Source organism: Drosophila takahashii, chromosome 2L (genome assembly GCF_030179915.1).
Source record: "Drosophila takahashii strain IR98-3 E-12201 chromosome 2L, DtakHiC1v2, whole genome shotgun sequence".
In the NCBI taxonomy this organism is placed as follows: domain Eukaryota; kingdom Metazoa; phylum Arthropoda; class Insecta; order Diptera; family Drosophilidae; genus Drosophila; species Drosophila takahashii.
The window spans coordinates 7,965,558-7,986,567 of NC_091678.1; the positions used below are offsets into that span (position 1 = coordinate 7,965,558).

Sequence of the window (21,010 nt, forward strand, 5' to 3'; positions counted from 1 at the left end):
AGGCCAGTTCGAATTTCACATGTTTCCCTTCTCCCGCCATGTTACTTTGCTTTATTTTGAATTGAGACAGTTTATACTTCTTTTTAAAGACAAAGACGTTAAGAACGATATGCGTGTGCAATACCATCTATTTACCATGCGCATATCATTTGACCGCTACGTGTTTTTGTTTTGTGTAGTTGCATAAAATGACGCCAACAAAGCCACTTAATTCAACCAAATAAACTGCCATGTGTGTGGGAGCTTTTCTTTTTTTTTTTAATGCGCGAACGATGGCCTAAGCCTCATCAATATGTTGATAGATAGATAATAATAATCCCGAATGGAAATTTTTATGCTGGCATTTCATTTGCTTAAAACCAATTTCCATTCACGCCCAGCGAACTGGATGTCAAACTGGATGATCGGACAGCAGCGCCTCCATTTGCGGTCTGCGGAATTGTGAAAATGTGGAAATGGCAATTGAAAAAGTTTTTGCGGATGGAAAGCTGCTCATTTTTGGATGTTTGCAAAGCGAACGAGCCCGAAAAGTTGATTAAAACACTTGTGCATGAGTAGGAGTTGTGGATTTGCATAAGTTGGTGGTATTGACCAGCAAAGTTAACTCGCAACTAAACCGAAACGAAACGAACTCAACTGACCCACTTTTTTGGCTACAAGTTTCGATCGCTGGATGCTGAATGCTGAAAAGTGGGCCAAAAGCGCTTCCCATTCAAATCAAATCACGACGAATCACTTAGCCAAAAAGTATTCGCTGCAAACGTGACCCTAAGTCATGGCTCAACTTTCCGGTAAAAAAGTTTAGCTCACACATGGCCACGCCCCTTTTGGCCAGGAGGGGTGGAGGGGAAGGGGCGGCCAAGTGATTTGCCGGTAAACTGCTAAACGTGGCTAGGTCGAAAGTCAAGTGAAATTTGCACATGGAAAACTTTTTGCAGGCCTCCTTCCCTTTTCGAGAGTTTCTTTTCAGCGCCTTTTAAAGAAATCATACGAATGCCACACATTTGAATGGGCATCGGGTCGAGGGCGTGGCCGTAATCGGGGGCGTGGCACCCAGAGCTTAATGCTCTGATGATGCTGAAGTTTTTGATTTTTTCTCCCCGGCTCTGTGTTCAGAAAAGTTCCATTACAACAAACTTTTCCAATTGGAATTGTTTTCGCTTTCGATTAGTTGCCCGGAACATTTATGCAGAGGAGCTCACAGTATGTTTGTATCTTATGTAAAAAATGCGAATGCGTTGAGTCCGATGTTATTTTTGATTTGTGCAGGAAATACTGCCGATACTGAGTTACAAAATTCTACTGTGGAGTGGACTCCCAAAAGCAGAGGGCTTTGCATTATAAATTGCGAAATTCGAGTTTCTCCCTCCACACACATAATACACATAATGGCTTTGGCATTACAAATTGCGAGAATCGAACGTTATAGTTGGGTTACAGTCCTGCCTATGGTATATTGGCCTCGGTTTATGGCTTTGTAACTGCACTCGAGAACGGAGCAATTTTATGATTTTTATGGCCGGGTTCGTTGACTGCGCTTTCTGCGCTTTGGCATCCTGAAAATATGCCACATGGCCAGCGGCAGACCGACTTGGTCCTGCTTCATGTTTCCCCCAGGGTTTCCCCCCTCTCTGTGGCATTGATTTCGGCCAAAGTTCATCGCCGGACTCCATTCGATTGTTGTTGGCGGAGGTTTGTGGATGGACGCCGGGTAAATATAAATATAAACATGGCATATGCCGGGGTCTTATCTGTATTACCTATCCTTCATATTGAAGCAACGACAAGCAGACAAGCGCTTGGATTTCAGCCACACTTGCAAAAATAGGTTTCGTTTGCCGGCCAAATATAGAGGAATAAATAAACAAATACAGACTTATTTTTTGTGGCAAGAAAAGCTTGTTTTTATTAAAATACTTGTGCCTGGCTCAGGAGTAAGAACTTAATATATAAATGAGTTTGTTTTGATTTTGTGATTGAGGAAAGTGCAATCACATTAAATCGCCTCAGGAATTTTGTTTTTTGGGTTTTAGTTTTATCAGGTTATCAAGTTTAACTTTAAATAAAATATATTTATTTCTTCTTAGATTTGAAAACAAACACATTTTCTTTTTCTACAAATTCTTTACTTTAATCAGGCCATAAAAGCTAAAATTAAAAAAAAATGTTTTTTTTTTATTTTGTATTTTAATTATATTTTTTTAATTTTATATTTTTTTATTTCAACCTTAAAATTATCTCTATTTAAAATTAATTTTTATTTTACAAAGCATTTAATTAAATATTTTTGAATGTCATGAGCTGTTTTGAAAAATATGACACCCAAACATCACCGACTCTTGCGTTTTTCGCCACACATGGATGAGTGGATGTGCTGGCCGAGGCCATTATTTACCCATTCGCTTCTCCTTTCAGCAAATTAAAAAGCTGCAACAGCTAACGCAGTCGGCGGCGCTGAACCGCGAGACCATCGCGGCCTCCCAATTGGCCACCTCGACCAGCGGCAGCAGCCAGCCGTCGGCGGGCGACAGTTCGACCCGCGGCGACGATGGCAGCGGGTCAGGGGTCGCGGCAGGTGAGATTTCCGCGGCTCCTGCGGGCAGCAGCCTGCAGGCAACAAGAGCCGGCAGCGGAGGAGGTGGAGGCGGAGGAGGACCTGTACCGGGAACTGCAGCTGGAGCCTCGAGCATCCTGACTGTCGATGAGGACACCCTTTCGCTGGACAGACTGAACTCGCTGCGCATTTACATGACATCGGTGAAAACGCTGCCGTTTAATTTACGCATTTACGGGTGAGTCGGCACAGTCGCAAAAACAAACAGATAAATGGCCTCTAAAATGAAATCAGATCGGAGAGCCACCGAGTTGGCTATAATTTCTAATTACGAATGGGGCGAAATGCAAATTTGCAACGCGAGTAAACAGTAAACTTCATTTTACGGCCCCTTGATTAATGTATGCGACGAAGGAAAAGCGATTTCCTCCCTCACGCCAGAGGGCTCTTAATGGAAAATTTATTTTATGAGCAAACATAAATAAAAAATGCATAAAACAGGCGAAGACGAAGAGGTGCGGAGGTCGTCGTGGCATGAAGAATGGCTCATAAAAGTGAAAGAGCTCGGCGAACTTCTATTGCAGCCAGAACGAAGGACCTTGTCGCTTCCGGACAGGTATTTCCATCTTGCCGGCTCTTAGGTTCCTACCTTCTTAGGCTCCCCGGTTTCCAAGTGTCTAATTTAGCTAATTAAGTGCCTTAAGTGCAGGCGACTACAATTTGCCTGATTTACGGCGGCTCATGCATTTACCCCATACCCATTCATTTTCTTTTCTTTTCTCTGCCAGCGAGGATTTGTTTTCGGACCAGCTCTACATGGACATCGGACTCTCCGGCCGTCTGCTGCACATCATGGCCAACTCGACGATATTCGCCTCGGTCATCTCGTACAAGAATCTCAAAAGTTTCCTCCCGAAAACCTACTACACGCGTGGCAGGTGAGTTCGAAAAGCGCTACAAATTTCCCGATTGCCTCGCTTAATTAGCTCCTGATGGCCGTGAAGGCGAGAGTTCAACAAAAGTTCCGAAATTTAAACGCTCCTTTAGTTAAGAGAAGAAGAGTTAATGCTGCCCATGTTTAATTCCCCGATTTAAATTCGAGGCAGCCGGCTGCCCAAGAAAGTTGTCTTGGCTAAGTCCCGGCTTATGGCCACCGATGTATAATTCGTAAGCCATGTTTGCCTAGTCCTCAAATGTGTGTAATGCCAACTGCTGTCACTCCCGCCTCCTTGGGAGGCGACAAGATGGCTCCTTGGCTTAAGCGCATTACAGCCAGCTGGAAAACACTAGCAACAATACCACAGCAACGAGTGTAATTCCCCAGCTGTAAACAAAATGCAAATGTGCAGCTGCCGGGAGAAGAAAAAATGGGGAAAAGTGGGTACATGAAATGCCAACACAGTTGCCATCAAATCTTGATTATGGCCCATAAAAGATGAGACAGACGCTAGATCTGATTAGCAGAAACTTCATACATTTCATCGGGTTTGTAATATGCTTTTTATTAACATCGAGGAATGAAGCGAAATAAACTTTTAAATACAAATAGAAACAAGAGAGAACGCTATAGTCGGGTTGTTGTCCCGACTATCTAATACCCGTCACTCAGCTAAAGGGAGTGCGAACGCTGTGTCGGGTTGGTGTCCCGACTAATAATCATAACTCAGCTAAAGGGAGTGCGAGGGAGATAGATATATAATTTTTGATTGCGTATAACTTTTTAATGAATGGTCCGATTTGAAAAAAGTCTTCTACATTTCGATAGGTATAAATATACACAACAAAATTGCATTTATACTTTTCGGAAATCTTTAAAGATGTGGGCGCAGGACCCATTTTAAAATCGTTAGTGGGCGATTGTGGGCGTTAGAGGGGGCGTGGCGCTCGGCTAAAATAAACTTGCGCTGCGTAGGAAGCCAAAGAATATGTGGGGGAAATCTCAACCTTCTCGCTTTTGTAGTTTCTGAGATCTCAGCGTTCATACAGACGGACAGACGGACAGACAGACAGACGGACAGACGGACAGACGGACAGACGGACATGGCTAGATCGACTCGGCTAGTGACCCTGATCAAGAATATATATACTTTATGGGGTCGGAAACGCTTCCTTCTAGCTGTTACATACTTTTGCACGAATCTAGTATACCCTTTTACTCTACGAGTAACGGGTATAAATATAAGCAACTTGAGGAAAATCAAAAGAAAGAAAACGCAAATATAAATGAGGATAATTTTATAAAGCGTTTTGCTAGGATCGTAAATATTATTTAAAATATTTAAAATATATTTTTTTTTGAAAATAGGTAACTTACAAGTATTCATATTTATTTGAATTAATTATAATAATAACTGATAATTTTAGTCTTTCTGATTCATGATCTAAATATTTGTAATAAATTTATCTTTTAACACTTTTCCATTTAATAGCGATCCCAGGGACTCGGATTACGTTCTCGCCTCGCGGATCATCCAAACCTGGCTGTTCCAGTCGAATCGCTCCAACGATAACTTCCGCGAACCCCTGGACCTGCCCTTCGAGGCTGGTCACGTGGAGATAATCTTTCAGCATGAGAGCGTCCCCAAAACAGGTGATTGGGTGGCCGTTTGTGGGTAAGTGAGATGTGGAGGAAATCCATCCCTTAATATACTATTGAATCCCTTTTCCCACGATACAGTCACGACTACAAGGCCTCCTTCGACTCGACGTGGCGATCGGATCTGTGCATCACCAAGCACCTGATGGCCAACATAACGCGGTGCATCTGCCCGCTGTCGGGAACCTACGTGGTCATGCTCACCAAGCGGCAGCCCAATGTAAGCCAGGGTCACCAAGGTCGCCAAGGCCACTCAGATGGCTTGCCCAGGAATTGCCATGGAATTTAGTTGCCCAATTCATGCAATTCACGTGTACCAAAGTGGAAAGCCCCCTTTGATTTATGGCCACTCTTAGGTGCTGCCATTTAGTGGCCTCCACCTGGGGTGGCCACGCTTTGTGCTGCCCCAGCGTCCGCATTTCCGCTTCCCTTGCTCGCAATCAACAACTTGGCCTTTGCCGCCATGAACTTGCTCCAAATTCACTCGCTTTTTCTGGGTTTCGCTTCTGTATTTTGTATTTCGCATTTCGTATTCCGTATTGTGCTGGCTGCATTCAGTCACAGCGGAAATACTTTAAATCAGGGCTGCAAAGCGATCCAGTAACCCAGGGGGTTTTATTAAAGGGCTTACTTGGTTTTTAGTTTGGTGGATTTATTCATTTTGACAGCTTACCTAATCTTAGAAGATATATGAGTATAAACTATTTAATTTTGGTTTCTTATTTCATTTATATCTCTCAGAAAAACCATTAAATATTGTTTAATAGATTTTAAATAGAATTCTAATTTTAAGATTAATTAAAGAATGAAGAGCAATTAGTCAAAATATCCATAGGTTTTACATTTATAAATGGATTTTAATGCCTTATTGATTATGAATTAAAATAACTTGTAAGGAACTGTTTTCTTTTTGATTAGAAATTTGTGGTATTTTCCTATTTATTTATTTACCCCTTAATAATAGTTTTTCGATTAAATATTTACTTTTTCTTATACCGGAACTGCCCCTAAAAATTTAAAATAAATTTTGTTCCTTTATATTAAATACCTAAAAAAAACGATTCTGTCCATTTAGGCTGCATCCCTGTCCCAAATTTAAATTCGGTCGATTGTCGGCGGCAGCCTGCCAAGGCGAACAGCATTTTGGCCGACTTTAGCCTTCGTTTCGACGCTAGTTTGAATTGCTAATTGTTTTCTGGCTCTCGCCAATCCCATTTCCATTTCTCTTTCCAGGCCACCCCCTCCCACGCCCTGCGGCGCCCCATCTTCGTGATCGCCAGCTGCGCCTGCTGCCTCCTCCAGTGCGGATCCGCCCTCCTCATCCTGGTGCCCATCTGGTGCAATCGCAAGTGCGCGGTCACGTTCCTCAAGATGCAGTTCTGCGTCTCCACGTCGAGTGTGATGCTCATTTACCTGCTGGGATTCATGAAAATGCTGCCGGTGGTAAGTTATTAGAAATATATATTCACAATTTGTTCGAATAAGCTATTATTATAATAATTACATTTTTAAAATCAAAAATAAATAAAAATAATAATAATAAATTGTGAGCTAATTTAGAAAACATAAATTATAAAAATAAATCATATTAAAAGTTGGTTCAAATGATTATAAGAATTTTTAAAAAGCAGGCATAGTTAACTGTAATATATTTTAAATCGCACTTGATTTTTTCTTAAATGTGGTATATTCCCACCATTGAATATTTAAATGCGCCACGAAAAGCAATCCTTTGGTGCAGTTAAATGCGTTAGTGTTATGCGGCGGCCCTTTAAAACAAAGCCTTTGAGACGCTGCACTGGGAACAAGGAGAAGGGAACCAAAGCGTGAAATTTAATTACGCCAAAATAAATAAACAAGTAAAATGGAGGAAAGCCAAGCTGAAAGCAAAGCAACCCGAAAACCAAAACCAAACATACATTCGGCGGGAACTCAGGCGGCGAGGAGAGCAGAAGGGGAAGTCGGAAAAGTAATAACAAAAAGTGTTGCATGATATAAGGCGAACGAACGAACGAAGGAACGCCAGGCAATCGAAACGAAACACAAACGAGTTTCCACACCCACACCCCTTAAAGTTGGGAAATCCCATCGGCTTAAGCTAGCAGGCCAAAAAACCCTTAAGTTGTAATTATTTGCGGTGCTGTCTGCTCTCCGGCAATCAGCAAGTTCGAGCTGGCTTTTCAAATAATAATCACGGCCAAGGCAAAAATCTGTAATCATCATCAAAACAAATTAGCGTGTCGTTACCATACCATACTATACTATAAACCATGCCATTCCAGGAATTTCTGGAGGTCGGGAGGTCGGTGGACAACAAAGCAAATAATTTACATTTAGTTTTCGTGGCAGCCAAACGGAAAATTCATGGAAAACAATTCCCAAACCTGTTGGCGTCGCCCTCCTTCGAAGGAAATTAAAAGTCAACAATGCACGACGCCGACTCCGAGGAGCAGGAGCAGGAGGAGGTCCTATGCTCGGAGGTCAGGTGGAAGGATCTCTCTCCTTCCGAGGAGCCCGGCTCCGAATCGAAATTAATATTTATAAACGCACACTCTCAGACGTTTGAAGTGGGAAAATGTTAACGGGGAAGACGCTAACCCGAGCGCGTTATATACGTATGTCTGTATGTAGATGCCCGAACCCATTGGCCAAGGATCCGTGGAAGTCCCCAAAGCACCCGCAAGCCGTCCAAATTATAAACGTAAAACGAAAAAAGCATAAGCGAATAAAGTTGCGCTGCCTAATCCCCGGGGGTCGTGAAACGCCTGGCGAAAAATGCGAAAAAAAAGTAACTGCAAAGCTCTAACAAGAAATAACATTTTTGAATTAGTAATAAACTGGTCCGCAGTGGAAACAACGGCTCAATAAACGAATGAAAAACAAATAAAACAATGTGTACGACAACGAGGAGACGACAAAGACGCGGGCACTTGTGGATAAGGATTCAACTGGGGATGCCAGGACGCAATATGGAAAGGTTTGAGCTTTTGAGCAAGGGAAAATGGAAAAGGAGGGACACTCGGAAAAATGCATTGAACAGATGTTATGCCAAATTGGGTTCAAAGCAATTATCAAAACATTTTAATTGATTTTTATGCATCTAAAAAAGTTCTGGAAAGTTTTTACTTTCGTAGGAAGAAAATGTGGCAACTTCTTTCACACTTTGTAACTTATTCTTTAATTGTCCGTTTTAATCGAAAAGTATTATTATGCATTTTGCAAATAAAAGAAAAAAAGGCAATTATTACATCTTATTATACTTTAAGCTTAAGAATCTATTTAGATCCCTAATAAAAAATCAACATTAGAGAGTCTGTAATTTTAATTAATTAATCAGTTTTGTTGATATAACTTATGAATGAGGTTTAATATTTTTACACTAAAAGAGCATTTACGAAAAGATTCCCTAAATGAAAAATCTAAAACCCCAAATCCTTTGAAATTATTATGTAAAAAGTAAATTAAAATGTAAAGTAAAGTAATTACCTTGAAGTGTTTCTATGCTTAGGCGATGACATTTTCTCGCCGTGCTGCTCCTGGGAAAATGCGCCTTCTCGAATCGCTGACAAAGGCAAACGACGATGACGATGTGCCGGCCTAGGCACAAGGATGCGAATTGTGAATGCCTGTGAATCGGAGCGTGGACGCCACATTCGGAGGATGTTTCGCTATCTGCATCGACATTTTTGCCGCACGCAACCCGTATTGCGTCTCAAAGGATTGCAATGAAGGAATTTTTGAATAACGAACGTTTGTGCTAGAGAAGCAGCCTGTGTTGCTGTCCCCTCTTCGGATTCGGATTCGGATTCCGACTACGGACAATAAAATAATCCTGGCATAGGCTGGCCCCTGGCACAATGCGGACTTTCCTCTGTTGGCCAAGTTAATGAGCAACTTACGTCAGTGCGATGAGTTGCACAATGCGCATTTCGCATTTCGCGGCACTTTGCAGGCTGCCAAAAGCGCCAGAGGGAAACTTTGTCTTAATAACACAACGCGCACACACACTTGTTATTATTATTATTATTATTATTGCACATTAATTGCGCACACACGCGGCCGGGGCAACTTTATTAAAAAGTACCACACCCGAGAACATGTGCACACATGCAAATTTTATGGTTTGAAACACGTGTCACAGCGGCAGGATCGCAGGAGCAAAGGAGCTGGAGAAACGAAGACGCGGCTGCCATCGGCGACGGACGTCAACCGCAGCCACCAGAACACCCGACCACGACCACGCCCACGCAATGCCACAATAAATACAATTAAAATATTCATTTTACTTATTGCATATATTTGCGAGCATAAATAAAATACAATTTCAGCACGACAGTTAAACGGAACGACAAAAAAAACAATAAATAAATAAGAAAACATAAATTACGCATACGACCCGTGCGCCCTAAAGGCAGACGAGGGGCGCAAGGGGCGTGCCACTGCAGCAGGACATGTGAAAGGCGAAAGCTTTTAAGCGCACTTAACTCATAATTTTCCCCGGCGAACTGACGGGGTGGAAATATTCGTATTCGCGTTCGTATTGTAAATTGAAAATTAAAAAGTTGACAAAATGTTTTCCTCACATTTGGCCCCGAAGGCTACTAAAGATGATGAGTCGTCTGTAGACCTCACTTTAAGTTTGTGTTCAGGAGATAATTTGGTCTTGTATTTAAAGGTAGCAAGGTGTTTTTTGACTAAGAATTAATTTACTAAAAAAAATAATAAACGCGAATTCTCTAGTAAAAGTGAACTTTGTCAAATAGTAAATATAGGTACCCCAAAAGCTATTAGCCATAAGATTCAGTTATAAGGCCATTTAAGATGCATGTTTCAGGAGATAAGATGGTCTGGTACTCAAAAGTTCCGAGGTGTTTTTTGCTTAAGAATAAATTAAAGAAATCATAAACGCGAATTCTTCAGTAAAAACGAACTTTGTCAAATAGTAAATATACCCAAAAAGCTATTAGCCATAAGATTTAATTTTAAAACCATTTAAGATGCATGTTTCAAAAGATAAGATGGTCTGGTACTTAAAGGTACCGAGGTTTTTTTGTCTAAGAATAAATTTAAAAAATCATAAACGCGAATTCTTCAGTAAAAACGAACTTTGTCAAATAGTAAATATACCCCAAAAGCTATTAGCCATAAGATTCAGTGTTAAGGCCATTTAAGATGCATGTTTTATTATGCTGTATTTCCTGGACACCGGTTCCTAATTGGCCATGAAAGCGGGGTCCGAAAAATAATGTTGCGCAAATTGTTTACAACTTTGTAATAACCAATGTCCAATCACCGAAGCGCAAGAAAAGTGTAATAAAAACTTTATGCCAAAATGTCACCATTAGGGGGTGTTGCAAAAAATCCCACAAAATGGCTTCTTTGCTGCTTTTGCAGCTTTTGCTTTTGCCGCTGATGCGGCACGATGACAACTTTTTATATTTAATTAAAAATAACGATGTTGCAGCTCAGCCGTCAAAGCACTCCATTTCCTTATTAACGGCCGTTCATAATTTCCTCTTGCAGAGCTGGCACGGCGTCATTAGCAGCTCGCTGGCCTCGCTACTCTTGCTGGGCATCTCGACGCTGATTGCGATTGCCCTGGCCATTCACACGGAGCTGATGCCTCGGAAGTATCTGCATCTGCAGCTGCAGCAGGCCAGCAGCAAACCGGGGACGCCCACTAAGCGCCGCCTGGAGCGGGAACGAGAAGCGGGACACCGGGAGCGGGAACGGGAGCTCGAGAGCTTGAGCAACATCACGCAGATCCGGTCTCAGTCGCCTCTGGGAGGTAGCTCCTCCTCCAATCCCAGCCAGCGTCGCCCACCGCCCATCAGTTCGGCGACAGCGGGAATGCGTGGCGCCATCGGCATCAGTTGGCTCCTACCGCTCCTCTTCGCCGTGGCCGCCCCGCTAATCTGCAGCATCATTGGCCAGTGGCCGCGACACTGGTGGCTGGAGGTCCTCTGGACGGGATCTCCGTCCCCGGATGCCAGCGCCGCCGGCAAGGAGGAGGAGGATTCTGGAGCCTTCTATTCAACTCACTCGCTCTTCAATGGCGATAATTTACTGCTGGGAGAGATGGGAAATGGAACGAGCAGTCCGCCAACAGAGACATCATCATCGAGCATTCAAGGAGTCGATGAAGATGACGATGATGCGGCCACGTCAACGTCATCAATCACGGCTATGGGAACTGCAAGCAGCAGTGGAGTCAGTGGATTCAGTGGTTCTTGGAGAGGCACTCCCTCCTCCACCTCCACTTCCGTTTCCGCGCTGGCTGCGCCTCTAACTTCCGGTCTGAGTGACGCCTCCTCGACAGCTTCGCCCTCTTTGAGCTTCATTCTGTTCGTCTGCATCGATCTGCTCTTCGTCCTGCTCTTCCTGGCCCTGTTTGCCATTTTAATGAAGAAACTTTTGTGGTTGTGGCACAAGAATCGCAATGTGCATACGCATCCGTTGGATAAATTCAATCTGGCTTTGCGGAGGCGGTAAGTCGAAAAAGGCTCTCTCTTTCTTGATGGTTCAAAATGGAAAATGGCAAAGAGATAACAACAGAAGAGACTCGAGGGGAAATACTTAGATTTTAATGACCACAGTACTTTTTTCTATCTATTTGCCGAGTTTCCACTTCGTTCTGTCTAAGCTAATCTGATAAAGAAAGAAGGAAAACCCATAACAAAACCCTACTCTTCCTTCCTCCCTCTAATTTAATGTATTCGCATAGATTCGGATTACTCTACCGGGCGGGCGGACTGCTCCTGGCCAAAATCTGCTGCGACGGACTCTTCATCGCTTATGTTAATTCATCACCGGATACTTTGTGGGCATATCCGTTCGGCATATCGTGCATATTATTGGTGAGTGCGGGGAACCGTTTACATCCACTTAGTAACCAGGTGGACCAGCAATTGAAATTCAATTAAGCGCACCGATATATATATATCAGCTGGATGGGATTAAGCCTGGATGTTTGATGGGGAAACCAATCCCATTTGCCGCTCCATCGCATCCAAGGGGTGCGCAACTATTAGGGGCAACATCAAATGTACCGCGGAGGCTTATGCAAATCGCATTTTCGCTTTCGCAGCGTTTTTATTTCCAACGACTTATTTAAGTTGCATATTTTATCAAAGTGTAAAGCCTGCATATTTTTACACCTACACCTGCTGCCGTCGTCCGAAATTATGCATGCAAAATCAACTCGGAATATGGGCGGTTGAAAGCGAGAGTGGGCGTGGCAGCAGACTGCATTAACTGCCTGATCAAAGAGAAAGAAGCCTTTTCGTGTTTATTCTGCCCTTGGCTTTGGCACTTGACTTCGGTTTCCACTTCGCAGCTGTTATTGTTTGCTTTTTATTCCACTTCTCGGTGATTTGCTGTGCAAATGAAATAAGTGCGCTCGACTTATCCACCTGCCACTTGAGTGGCATCATCTTCAGGTGGCAGGAGGCACCTCTTCGAAATGGTATATATTTTTTATATAGCCATTAAATCGCTTAACGCTCTGCGCACGCCCAGCAATCATCTCAATCCAATTAAATAAACAATTATCTGCATGGACGGAGGCATCGGGTGGCCCTAGTAGTAGTGTATCCATCCTGTGTATCCTGGCTAAACTAATCACATAATTACACGCACACACACTTTGATGTGGGAAGCCGGCAAGTGAGCGCGTGTGCGTCCTCCGTACCACTCGGCGTATACGCAATATACTAAACGCACACGGCACATTTAAATACAAACACAAACAAATTAGGTCGATCCACCGCCCCCTTGAATCCAAACCACAATGTCTACAACCCTCTCAATCCTGCTGGTCCACGACTATTAATGTGCACCAAAATCACTTTGATTGTGGGCGTCTGCTCTTGCCGTTTAATTATTTAAACAGTGGCCAAGACACAGACTGCACACGAAGAAAAACATGTGTGCGATGAATCATTGATTTGAAATTAAAGAGGCTATTACGTAGTAATGAAGGAATCATCATCATTTCCATGAATGAAGTTGGTTGTCTTTCATTAAGAAATCGTTTATTGCCCCTGAAACTTGAAATAACTACTTTAAAGTTTGTTTCCATTTGATATGTGTTTTTAAAGGCTAATTAGGTAAATTAGATTTTCAATCTTCCACCAATCATTATTTTGTTCCTTAAACATTCCATCCCTTAAACAAGAAAAATGTTTATTTCTCAACGAGACCGTAATCCTTTGATCGATAGAGTATCTCATTTCCCTAAAAAAAAAAATAATTAATAAAAAGCAAAGAATTTTAATAAGATTTTCTTATTATCTTCTCCCTGTGTATTAATCCCCTTCCAAATATTTAAATATCCCTAAGGAGCATGCAAAAGGGAATCGATACGATTAGAGCAATTCAGTAAGAGTCTTTTGCTAATTTCGCAATTAATTTTGTTCGAAAATCCAGGCCTGGAATTTGGAGCATGTCTCCCATAAATTGTGCTCATGAAAGAGGGACATAATAGCCATGCATGCAATACTATGTGAGGCCCATATGGTTTGGCCTCGATTTATGGCCGCCTTTTGGTCATGCATTTAATTTCCCGATCGCTTGGCTTGATTTCCCCACCTTTAACCGTAATCGAAGGGTCTTCCGTGGCTTAATGACTCCATTCGGGCGACAACCCATCCCGTTGACAAGCGAATTTTATTAGGGTCAGCCTCCGGTTTATGCCAATGATTCAATCGCCATTCCAGGGCTCGGCCATCCTCATCTGCTTCGTCATCAAGGCCGAGAGCCAGCTGCGAGGACCGCCCTTCCTGGGCAGCAACGGGAGCAGCCAGAGCAGCTCGCTGAAGCAGGCCAAATTCAATACCAGCAGGAGCAGTCTGGACGAGAATTACTGCACCACGACGACGACGGCCAATGTGAACAGTCCGCTGAGCTGTAGGTTATCTCCCATGGAATCCCCTCCAGCTTTCCCCTAATCCGCTAGTCCATTTCTTTGCAGTCTACACCAACCACGACAAGGAGAAGGAGAACGACTGCGCCGTGTCCTTGTCAATGTCCAATGCAGGCGTGTCCGCCGCAGCAGTCGGATCCTTGGCCTCGTCAGCCGGCCAGTGTGCCCCGCCCCTGCAGTCGAAGGTGGGCCTGGAGCTGTCCGGAGCACCGGGATCTGCCGGTGTTCCCCTGCCGTTGACAATCATCTCGACGGCGCCGCGCTGCCAGTCGGGAGGAGCAGATGGAGCGGCCGAGTCCTTCCTGGGCGACCGCCAGACCCTCTCGGTGGCCCCCTCGCCAGACACCCGTTGCTGCGCCCTTTTGGGCGGCGGCCCTGCCTACGATGCGTATACCATGGGCATGGGTGTGGGCATGGGCGTGGGGATGGGCGGACTCACAGGAAGCCTGGGGAGGCGTACGTTGCATCAGCAGCCGACGCATTATCGCCCCGGACCCTGCGGCGAGTTTGTGGGCGTCGAGACGCTCGATATCCTGCAGGGCGTGGCAGCCGGTAAGTGGACAGAGAGAAAAAATTAATTCATTTAATTTAATTATGATTATAAACAGAAAAAAAGAGAAGATAAGAATAACAATCTTATGAGATTTTTAAAAGCTTAAGAGATTGAATTTTACTTTTTGTATTTCTTATTTTTAAATTAATGTATGTATATTAATATTAGTACCGATTTTCTTATTAATTTAATTAATAATAACTCAACTAAAGAAAATAACTAAGGAAAACTTATTAATTTAATCAATAATAGCTCCTCTAAACAAAATAACTAAGAAGTGGATAAGATTATAAAACAAAATTTAATAAAATCATAAAAAACATAATTTTTTAGATTACGATTTATTTATTTATAATAGCCATTTAACTACATAATTGTAAATTTCTTGTTTTTTAATTTAATATTTCATTTAATCATATTTATAATAACTTATCCAAAATACAAAAACTGAAGGAAGTGAAGAACATTTATAGAAGATTTCATAAAGTCAAAAGAAATATAATTTTTTGTTTGGAATTTAATTCTTTTTAATTTATAATAATAATCTTGATTTTAATACCCATATTGCTAAGCGAGTTGCTCTCGGTGCAAAAGCAATATGGACAAACACTTGGAGGATAAGGCCAGATGGTCATGCATTATTCACGATCTAGTTTCTGATGACTACCCCCTCTTCCCTCTGCTCCTCTCCTTGCAGACAGTATAATTGGCATCCACACCAGTGCGATAATGCCCACTGCCACAAGCACTTCTCATTATGTTCCGCTGCAGCATAATCCCTACGTGGACTTTGTGCCCAGCTCCCTAATCCTCAGCATGGCGCCACCGCCGACCATAAGCGGCAACCTGAGTGGAGCTGCGATGCCAGGGATTCCGGCGATGTCCCTGCCCACCCAGACGCCGAAGACGCAGAAGCGAGTGACCATCCTGGAGCCGACGTCCCACGCGACCTTTGACCCCCTGCTGCCCACCATGGTGGCTGCGGTGGTCTCCACCTCGACGGTCACCAGCACGGCGACCACGACCCCGGCCACGCCCACTGCCACGCAGAGTGGCAATGCCAATGATGCAACTCTGGATCGCATCACCCTCGATCTGGACTACCTGCTGAACAGGGGGGCAGTGGATGCCACAGAGAAAGGTGGGGTGCCACCACCAGTGACCAGTGAGGATGGTCAGCAGAAGCAGCAAAAACAATAGCAATATCCCCGACACTAAGATGCATTTAAGAGGCTTCGTTTTTCTATCGAAACGTGTAAATATATGTAAATCAAATTCCACAACTAAACTACAGTAGAGATCTCTGTGAATATTCATGTATGCTTAACGTAAGGATAACAATCAGTTGAAGTCCTGGTCCTACCCAATACTTTATCAAATGAGCCCATCCAATCCTAGTTTTCATTGAACCTCCAGAAGGCCAGGTTTAAATGGATCTTTAGTTAAAAATAAATTCATGAAATGTTCCAAGTCAATGTCTTTTAAAGTGATTTGGACACTAATCATAACTAGTCTCATATTTAGAGTAAAAATTTATATTTACGTCTTTGCATATGTAAACAAATTGAAAGAATTTAAAACTAATGATAACTTTTTAGCTAGATTTACAAAAGCCTATTGAAGAGAACACAATGAAAATGAAAATGAAAATTAAAGAGCGAGAACACAGTAGGGTGTGAAACATGTTTTTGATTCCATTTAAAGTTTCCTAGAATTAAAGCAAAATTAAGCCCCATTAAGAGACAAAGATAAAAACCTACAAAATACAATAATTGTAAAACTAATAAACATAACACAGGACTATTTCTGGAGCAAAAACAAATTATACAGATATATCTTTAAATAAACTCAAGACTCTTGTTAGAAAATCTATGAAATTGTCAGCGTTTTTAATCTTTCATTAATTAAAGGGGAATTAAAAATCAGTCAATAATAGGTAAGTTTGGGGTGATTTTTTCTTGACAAAGTGGTTTTATTTTTAGATTTTTACGTTTAATCTGCCCTAAAGTAATAAAAACATACACATATTGTCCAGCTGTCGTAATGTTGCTATCTAAAAATTCGACTACCATCTGGTGTTCCTAATTCGGAAAACAAATCCCGTTAACAGAAAAATCATATCTTATCTTTGGCAGAACATTGGTTTCAATCAGCAAAACCTCATTAACTTGTTTAGTAAATATTAGTTTTATTTAACTTATTATTATACAAGTTTAAATATGGCACAATCCCTCCTCATTTCTGAAATTCCAAGTGAGCATTAGAATTCCACCACATGACCCATTAGATAGGTGACATTCTCACTGCGAATGGCAAAGAAAAATGGATGGTCGGCTCGGAAGAATTTCTGCCTCGAGGAATTGCTGATCACAATGGGTTTATACTCTGAAATAATATTATTTGGGTATTAATAAATATTTTTGGGAATTTTAAGAAATAAAATACCTGCTGCAGGGCGTGGTAATTCTGAACCAGAACCAGACTCGTTCAAGTTTAGTCGCAGTTTTTGGAGAACATCGACCACAGGCAAATTGCCAGTTGGATGCAAATGCTTAAAGTTCGCCGAGGCCGCAAATATCTCCTCAAAGCCGAACTGTTGGGAATATTATTTAAAAATAATATATAAATAATTAAATAAATAAATTTATAATCATTAACCGACCTGTTTCAGAGGCTGCCGCAGACTGCACTCGAAATCGATACTGAATTTGGGCAGCAGCACCTGCACCGCCTCCATCTGCATTCGCTGCTGCAGTGCACCCAAATCCTGGCCACGCAGCTGCTTCTCCAGTTCCGCGAGTCCAGTGCGCTGGTTAGGCAGGATGAGCAACATGGACAGCTCCTCGGCGTGCTCGTAGGGCAGCTCTATGGCGCGGGCATCGAGATCCCTTAGCTCGGCAAACTTTACGAACATATCATCGTCGAAGAGCATGGGCACCGATTTCACTTGGCTGCCGCTGTGGAACTCATACAATCCCGTTCGGTAAGCGCTGAAGGGCAGGAACCACTTGCTCTGGAGATTCCCCGCTAGCAGGAGCAGGGTTTTGGCCATTAGACCTCCGCCTTCAATGAGGATCTCCGTCCAGCTTCCGCCTCCAACGCTGGCCAGGATCTGTTCGTTTATGTGGCGACGCAGCTTCTCTGGTTGCTCCAGATCCACACACTCGGCAGTGGCATGAAAATAGGTTTGGGAAATCTTCTGGAAATCATCGGCAATCCCGGATTCAGATCCCTGAGGCGTCTGGAGCATCAGACGGTTCTGTAACTGCAGGCGGGTATCGGCATCACCAGTTATATTGGCCAGTTCCGCCGCATAGAAGTTGGCCATTTTGGCATTGCTGGGAAAGCGCTGCTTCAGTCGGAGCAGTTTTTGTAATTCCTCGGCAGTGGCTCCATCGGATCCCAGGTAGAGAAGTGAGAGAGTGGCTTCTAGGAGTAGCGGTGATACAACCACATTTTGATCTGCGAAATTCTCTGCTATGTTGTGGTAAATTCCTGCACCTAGGGGGGATTCATAGGGTGCATTGCTAGGCGTACTATTAGGCACTTCACTCATTTTTTCTTTGTGGGTCCAGTGTTGTTCCAGTAAAATCCTTAAAAATATAAAAAATACGAGATAGAATGGAGGGGCTTTTATTTTTTAACTTCCTTAAGTACACCCAAAAAAAATCTATATGAATCGTAGGTCAATTTTACCTTATTTAATATCAATTTTAATTTGACCTGGCCTCAGGTAAATTTGACCTGGTCGAAAAGGGTACTTCATATAACGATCTGGGTTTAGCATGATCTGAAATTTACATGGCCATATCGATATTACGTTGACTTGTTTTTTTTTGTGTGTATGAACTCTCTTATCGAATTTGGATAAAGGAAATGTCTGCAGTTAAATTAAAAATGTAAAAATATATTCGGTTTTCTCTTCAATCTCTTAAAATTAGTAATATTTGCCTTTAATTTCCTGAAACATTTACATTTTTGATAAAAGCTTTAATTTCTAAGAAATCTCGCCCTCTGTATTTTTATGCAGATTTAGGTCTTATTAATATCATAAAGGCGTGAATTTATCGATTCCACATGGTTGAGCCATCAAAAGTACTTGTTTAGCATAAGAATGCCCTTCGGCGTAATGCAAAACACATGTGCCGACGTGTGTAAGTTAACTTGGCCAAATGGATTAGAGCCATAAAAGCGCTTTAAATAAAACAAAAATATAATTTTAAATAATAGCCACTAGATACATTTGAATTTGAATGCTATTTCAGTTCACCTTGGCCCTTGAAGTGCATTCTGTAATGAAAATGTAAATTGTCTTCCATTTCATTTGGCCAGGCCCGAAACGAGCAAACACACAGCATACAGCCAACAAAAGAAACGCCTTGAATAAATAAAGTGAACAAGAGAGCACACTAGGCCAAACTTGACACTATTTTCGGCAAGTAAACAAAGCGGAAACGCCGAGGCGGAAAACTTTGTGACAGTGCTGCGGCTATATATTTGCGGCAACTTTTAATTTCACGCGAATTTCGGCAGCCGCCTCCGTTGTGTTGCGGCCACCCACCACCCACTCCTGCCTCCTCCCCCTCGCTATATAGTTTTCCGATCCGGAGCTGCAGCTCCGCATGCCGATTTCTATGCGACGCGCACACTTGCGCGCTTAATTGCCACATCAACAAACAAAATGCGCCCCCACCCGAACTGGAAAATAAAAACGGAACGGAACGAAAAACCGTTTTCCGCTTCGAAATCGCGAGCACCATTCCGCCTACACAGAAACCTAAATCTTTCATCTTAAAAAAATATTTGTCATTGCCAGTCTTTTAAAAAAAACACCAAAAGTTTTCGAAATACCACCATCGTTTTTTTCAAAACTTGTTTAAAAACTTCAAAAATATTTTAAAAAATTTATTTCTAATATTTTTTTAATTTTTTTTTATAATAAACATTTGAAACTTATATTTTTCTGTGTATACACCACAGCACCACTGTCGCTATAAAGTAGCCCTGCTCTCTAGTGCTAGATGTTTATTGTTTATTTTTGGTGTGCCAATTTTTTGTTGCTTTATTTAACGAAATTAACTACATCAAGAGTTTGTCAAAAGTGTTTTCGTTTTTGTCTCGTATTTTTAAACGTTACATTGCAGCCATGTGGCAGTTGAAACATTTTCACTGGATTTTCAATAAGGCGTATGAGGTCACAGAATCGTTTTCCAAGTGGCATCATCAACAACAATAGTTTGTTGAGAAAATTTCGGTTGGTTTTTGGGTGTAATCATTGTATATCATGATCCAAATTGAATTTTCAACAAATCTATTCACTTTCTTTATTACCTGTTAGCTTTTACTGAGTTAGTAGGTAGTTCGAACCTCGAAATATGTTATAGATCGCGCAGAAATTATATAAATTAGTTGCCTTTAGAGATTCACGCCCGCACGCAGCTTCGGACAAAATTGGACTAAACGCTAGCGCTCGGAAATAATAAAATAGCACAAAAAAGAACCAATTAAATCCGCCCGCCTCATCGGTGACGACTCTTGGGCAAATCGGAGGCAAAAGCTCCCTCCGTCCGGCCAATGCTTCCACAACTCGGTTCGAATTTTCGGCAACTACTTTTCCGATGCTAAATTTTTAATCTATTTTTATAATTTGTTTGCCGTGAATTTACACAGACGATTCGGCGAACTGGCGCTGCATCCATCTGACCGATGGGAATGAGAACGTTGATTTGGATGTGGATGCTGTTGATGTGTTTTGTTTTTTCCCTGGAACGCTGCAATAAACGCGGATGCTAATGCCGCTGCGACTCATTTTGATTGAGTTGTTTTTGTGGGGCTCCCGGTCTCTAGTGGTTGTTTAATCATTTTATCTAATCTGGAGCATTTGGGGTTGTCGTACGATTCCGCGGGCCTTTCTGCATAAATGAGTGTGGCTGCAGAAGATAGCTCTTAATCTTCCGGTGATCCGCTTACTGCCAGAATGCGATTTAAAACGCACAAAAAACTTGCATTGACTGCACAACTTGTTATGGAGAGTTTACTGACAAAAGGCGCGAGCCAAGAGGGATAAACACATTTAAAATTCGATTTGGAGTATTCCGATTTATAAAAGCGCAATGTTTAAATTCATAAATGCCCAAAACTGTGCTGTGCTTTTGGAAACATTTACAATATAATAAGATACTTTTGCGTTTAAATATTTATACTTTTATATGAGTTGCGTAGTTTAAATCGATATTTACTGTGAATTACTATTTTGTATATCCTACAAATTACTTTGTTTAATTTTTAAGTATAATTTTAAAAAACTAAAATGTTGTTCTATTTAAGAACTGACCAGAAAAAATCTGTGTAATTCCTGTTTTTTAAAAAAGTTCCTCCTTACTT

At 42.0% G+C, this 21,010-nt stretch overlaps 2 protein-coding genes across 5 annotated transcripts in view; one reads left to right on the top strand and one right to left on the bottom strand.

The window, feature by feature from the left end:
• The window catches only part of LOC108063192 (uncharacterized), a 119,271-nt gene extending 102,706 nt beyond the window's left edge, over positions 1-16,565 (top strand). For 2 of the 4 annotated variants that reach the window (XM_070211473.1, XM_044395064.2), the window contains exons 12-21: positions 2,416-2,792; positions 3,343-3,492; positions 4,984-5,166; positions 5,232-5,370; positions 6,384-6,593; positions 10,674-11,638; positions 11,875-12,007; positions 13,868-14,057; positions 14,122-14,625; positions 15,324-16,565. In XM_070211473.1, coding sequence (XP_070067574.1) covers positions 2,416-2,792; positions 3,343-3,492; positions 4,984-5,166; positions 5,232-5,370; positions 6,384-6,593; positions 10,674-11,638; positions 11,875-12,007; positions 13,868-14,057; positions 14,122-14,625; positions 15,324-15,826 — 3,354 coding nt within the window. In that variant the 3' untranslated portion in view covers positions 15,827-16,565. The remainder of the gene's footprint in view (positions 1-2,415; positions 2,793-3,342; positions 3,493-4,983; positions 5,167-5,231; positions 5,371-6,383; positions 6,594-10,673; positions 11,639-11,874; positions 12,008-13,867; positions 14,058-14,121; positions 14,626-15,323) is intronic. The other 2 variants (XM_070211475.1, XM_070211474.1) reach the window with 2 other exon arrangements.
• Positions 16,566-16,794: 229 nt separating this feature from the next.
• Spn31A (Serpin 31A) lies at positions 16,795-20,310 on the bottom strand. The gene is made up of 4 exons (XM_044394842.2): positions 19,958-20,310; positions 17,289-18,219; positions 17,072-17,219; positions 16,795-17,011 (listed from the first exon to the last, which is right to left on the bottom strand). The coding sequence occupies exons 2-4, from the start codon at positions 18,180-18,182 to the stop codon at positions 16,887-16,889; spliced, it is 1,167 nt and encodes a 388-aa protein (XP_044250777.2). The 5' UTR covers positions 18,183-18,219; positions 19,958-20,310; the 3' UTR covers positions 16,795-16,886.
• Between the last annotated feature and the right edge of the window lie 700 nt (positions 20,311-21,010).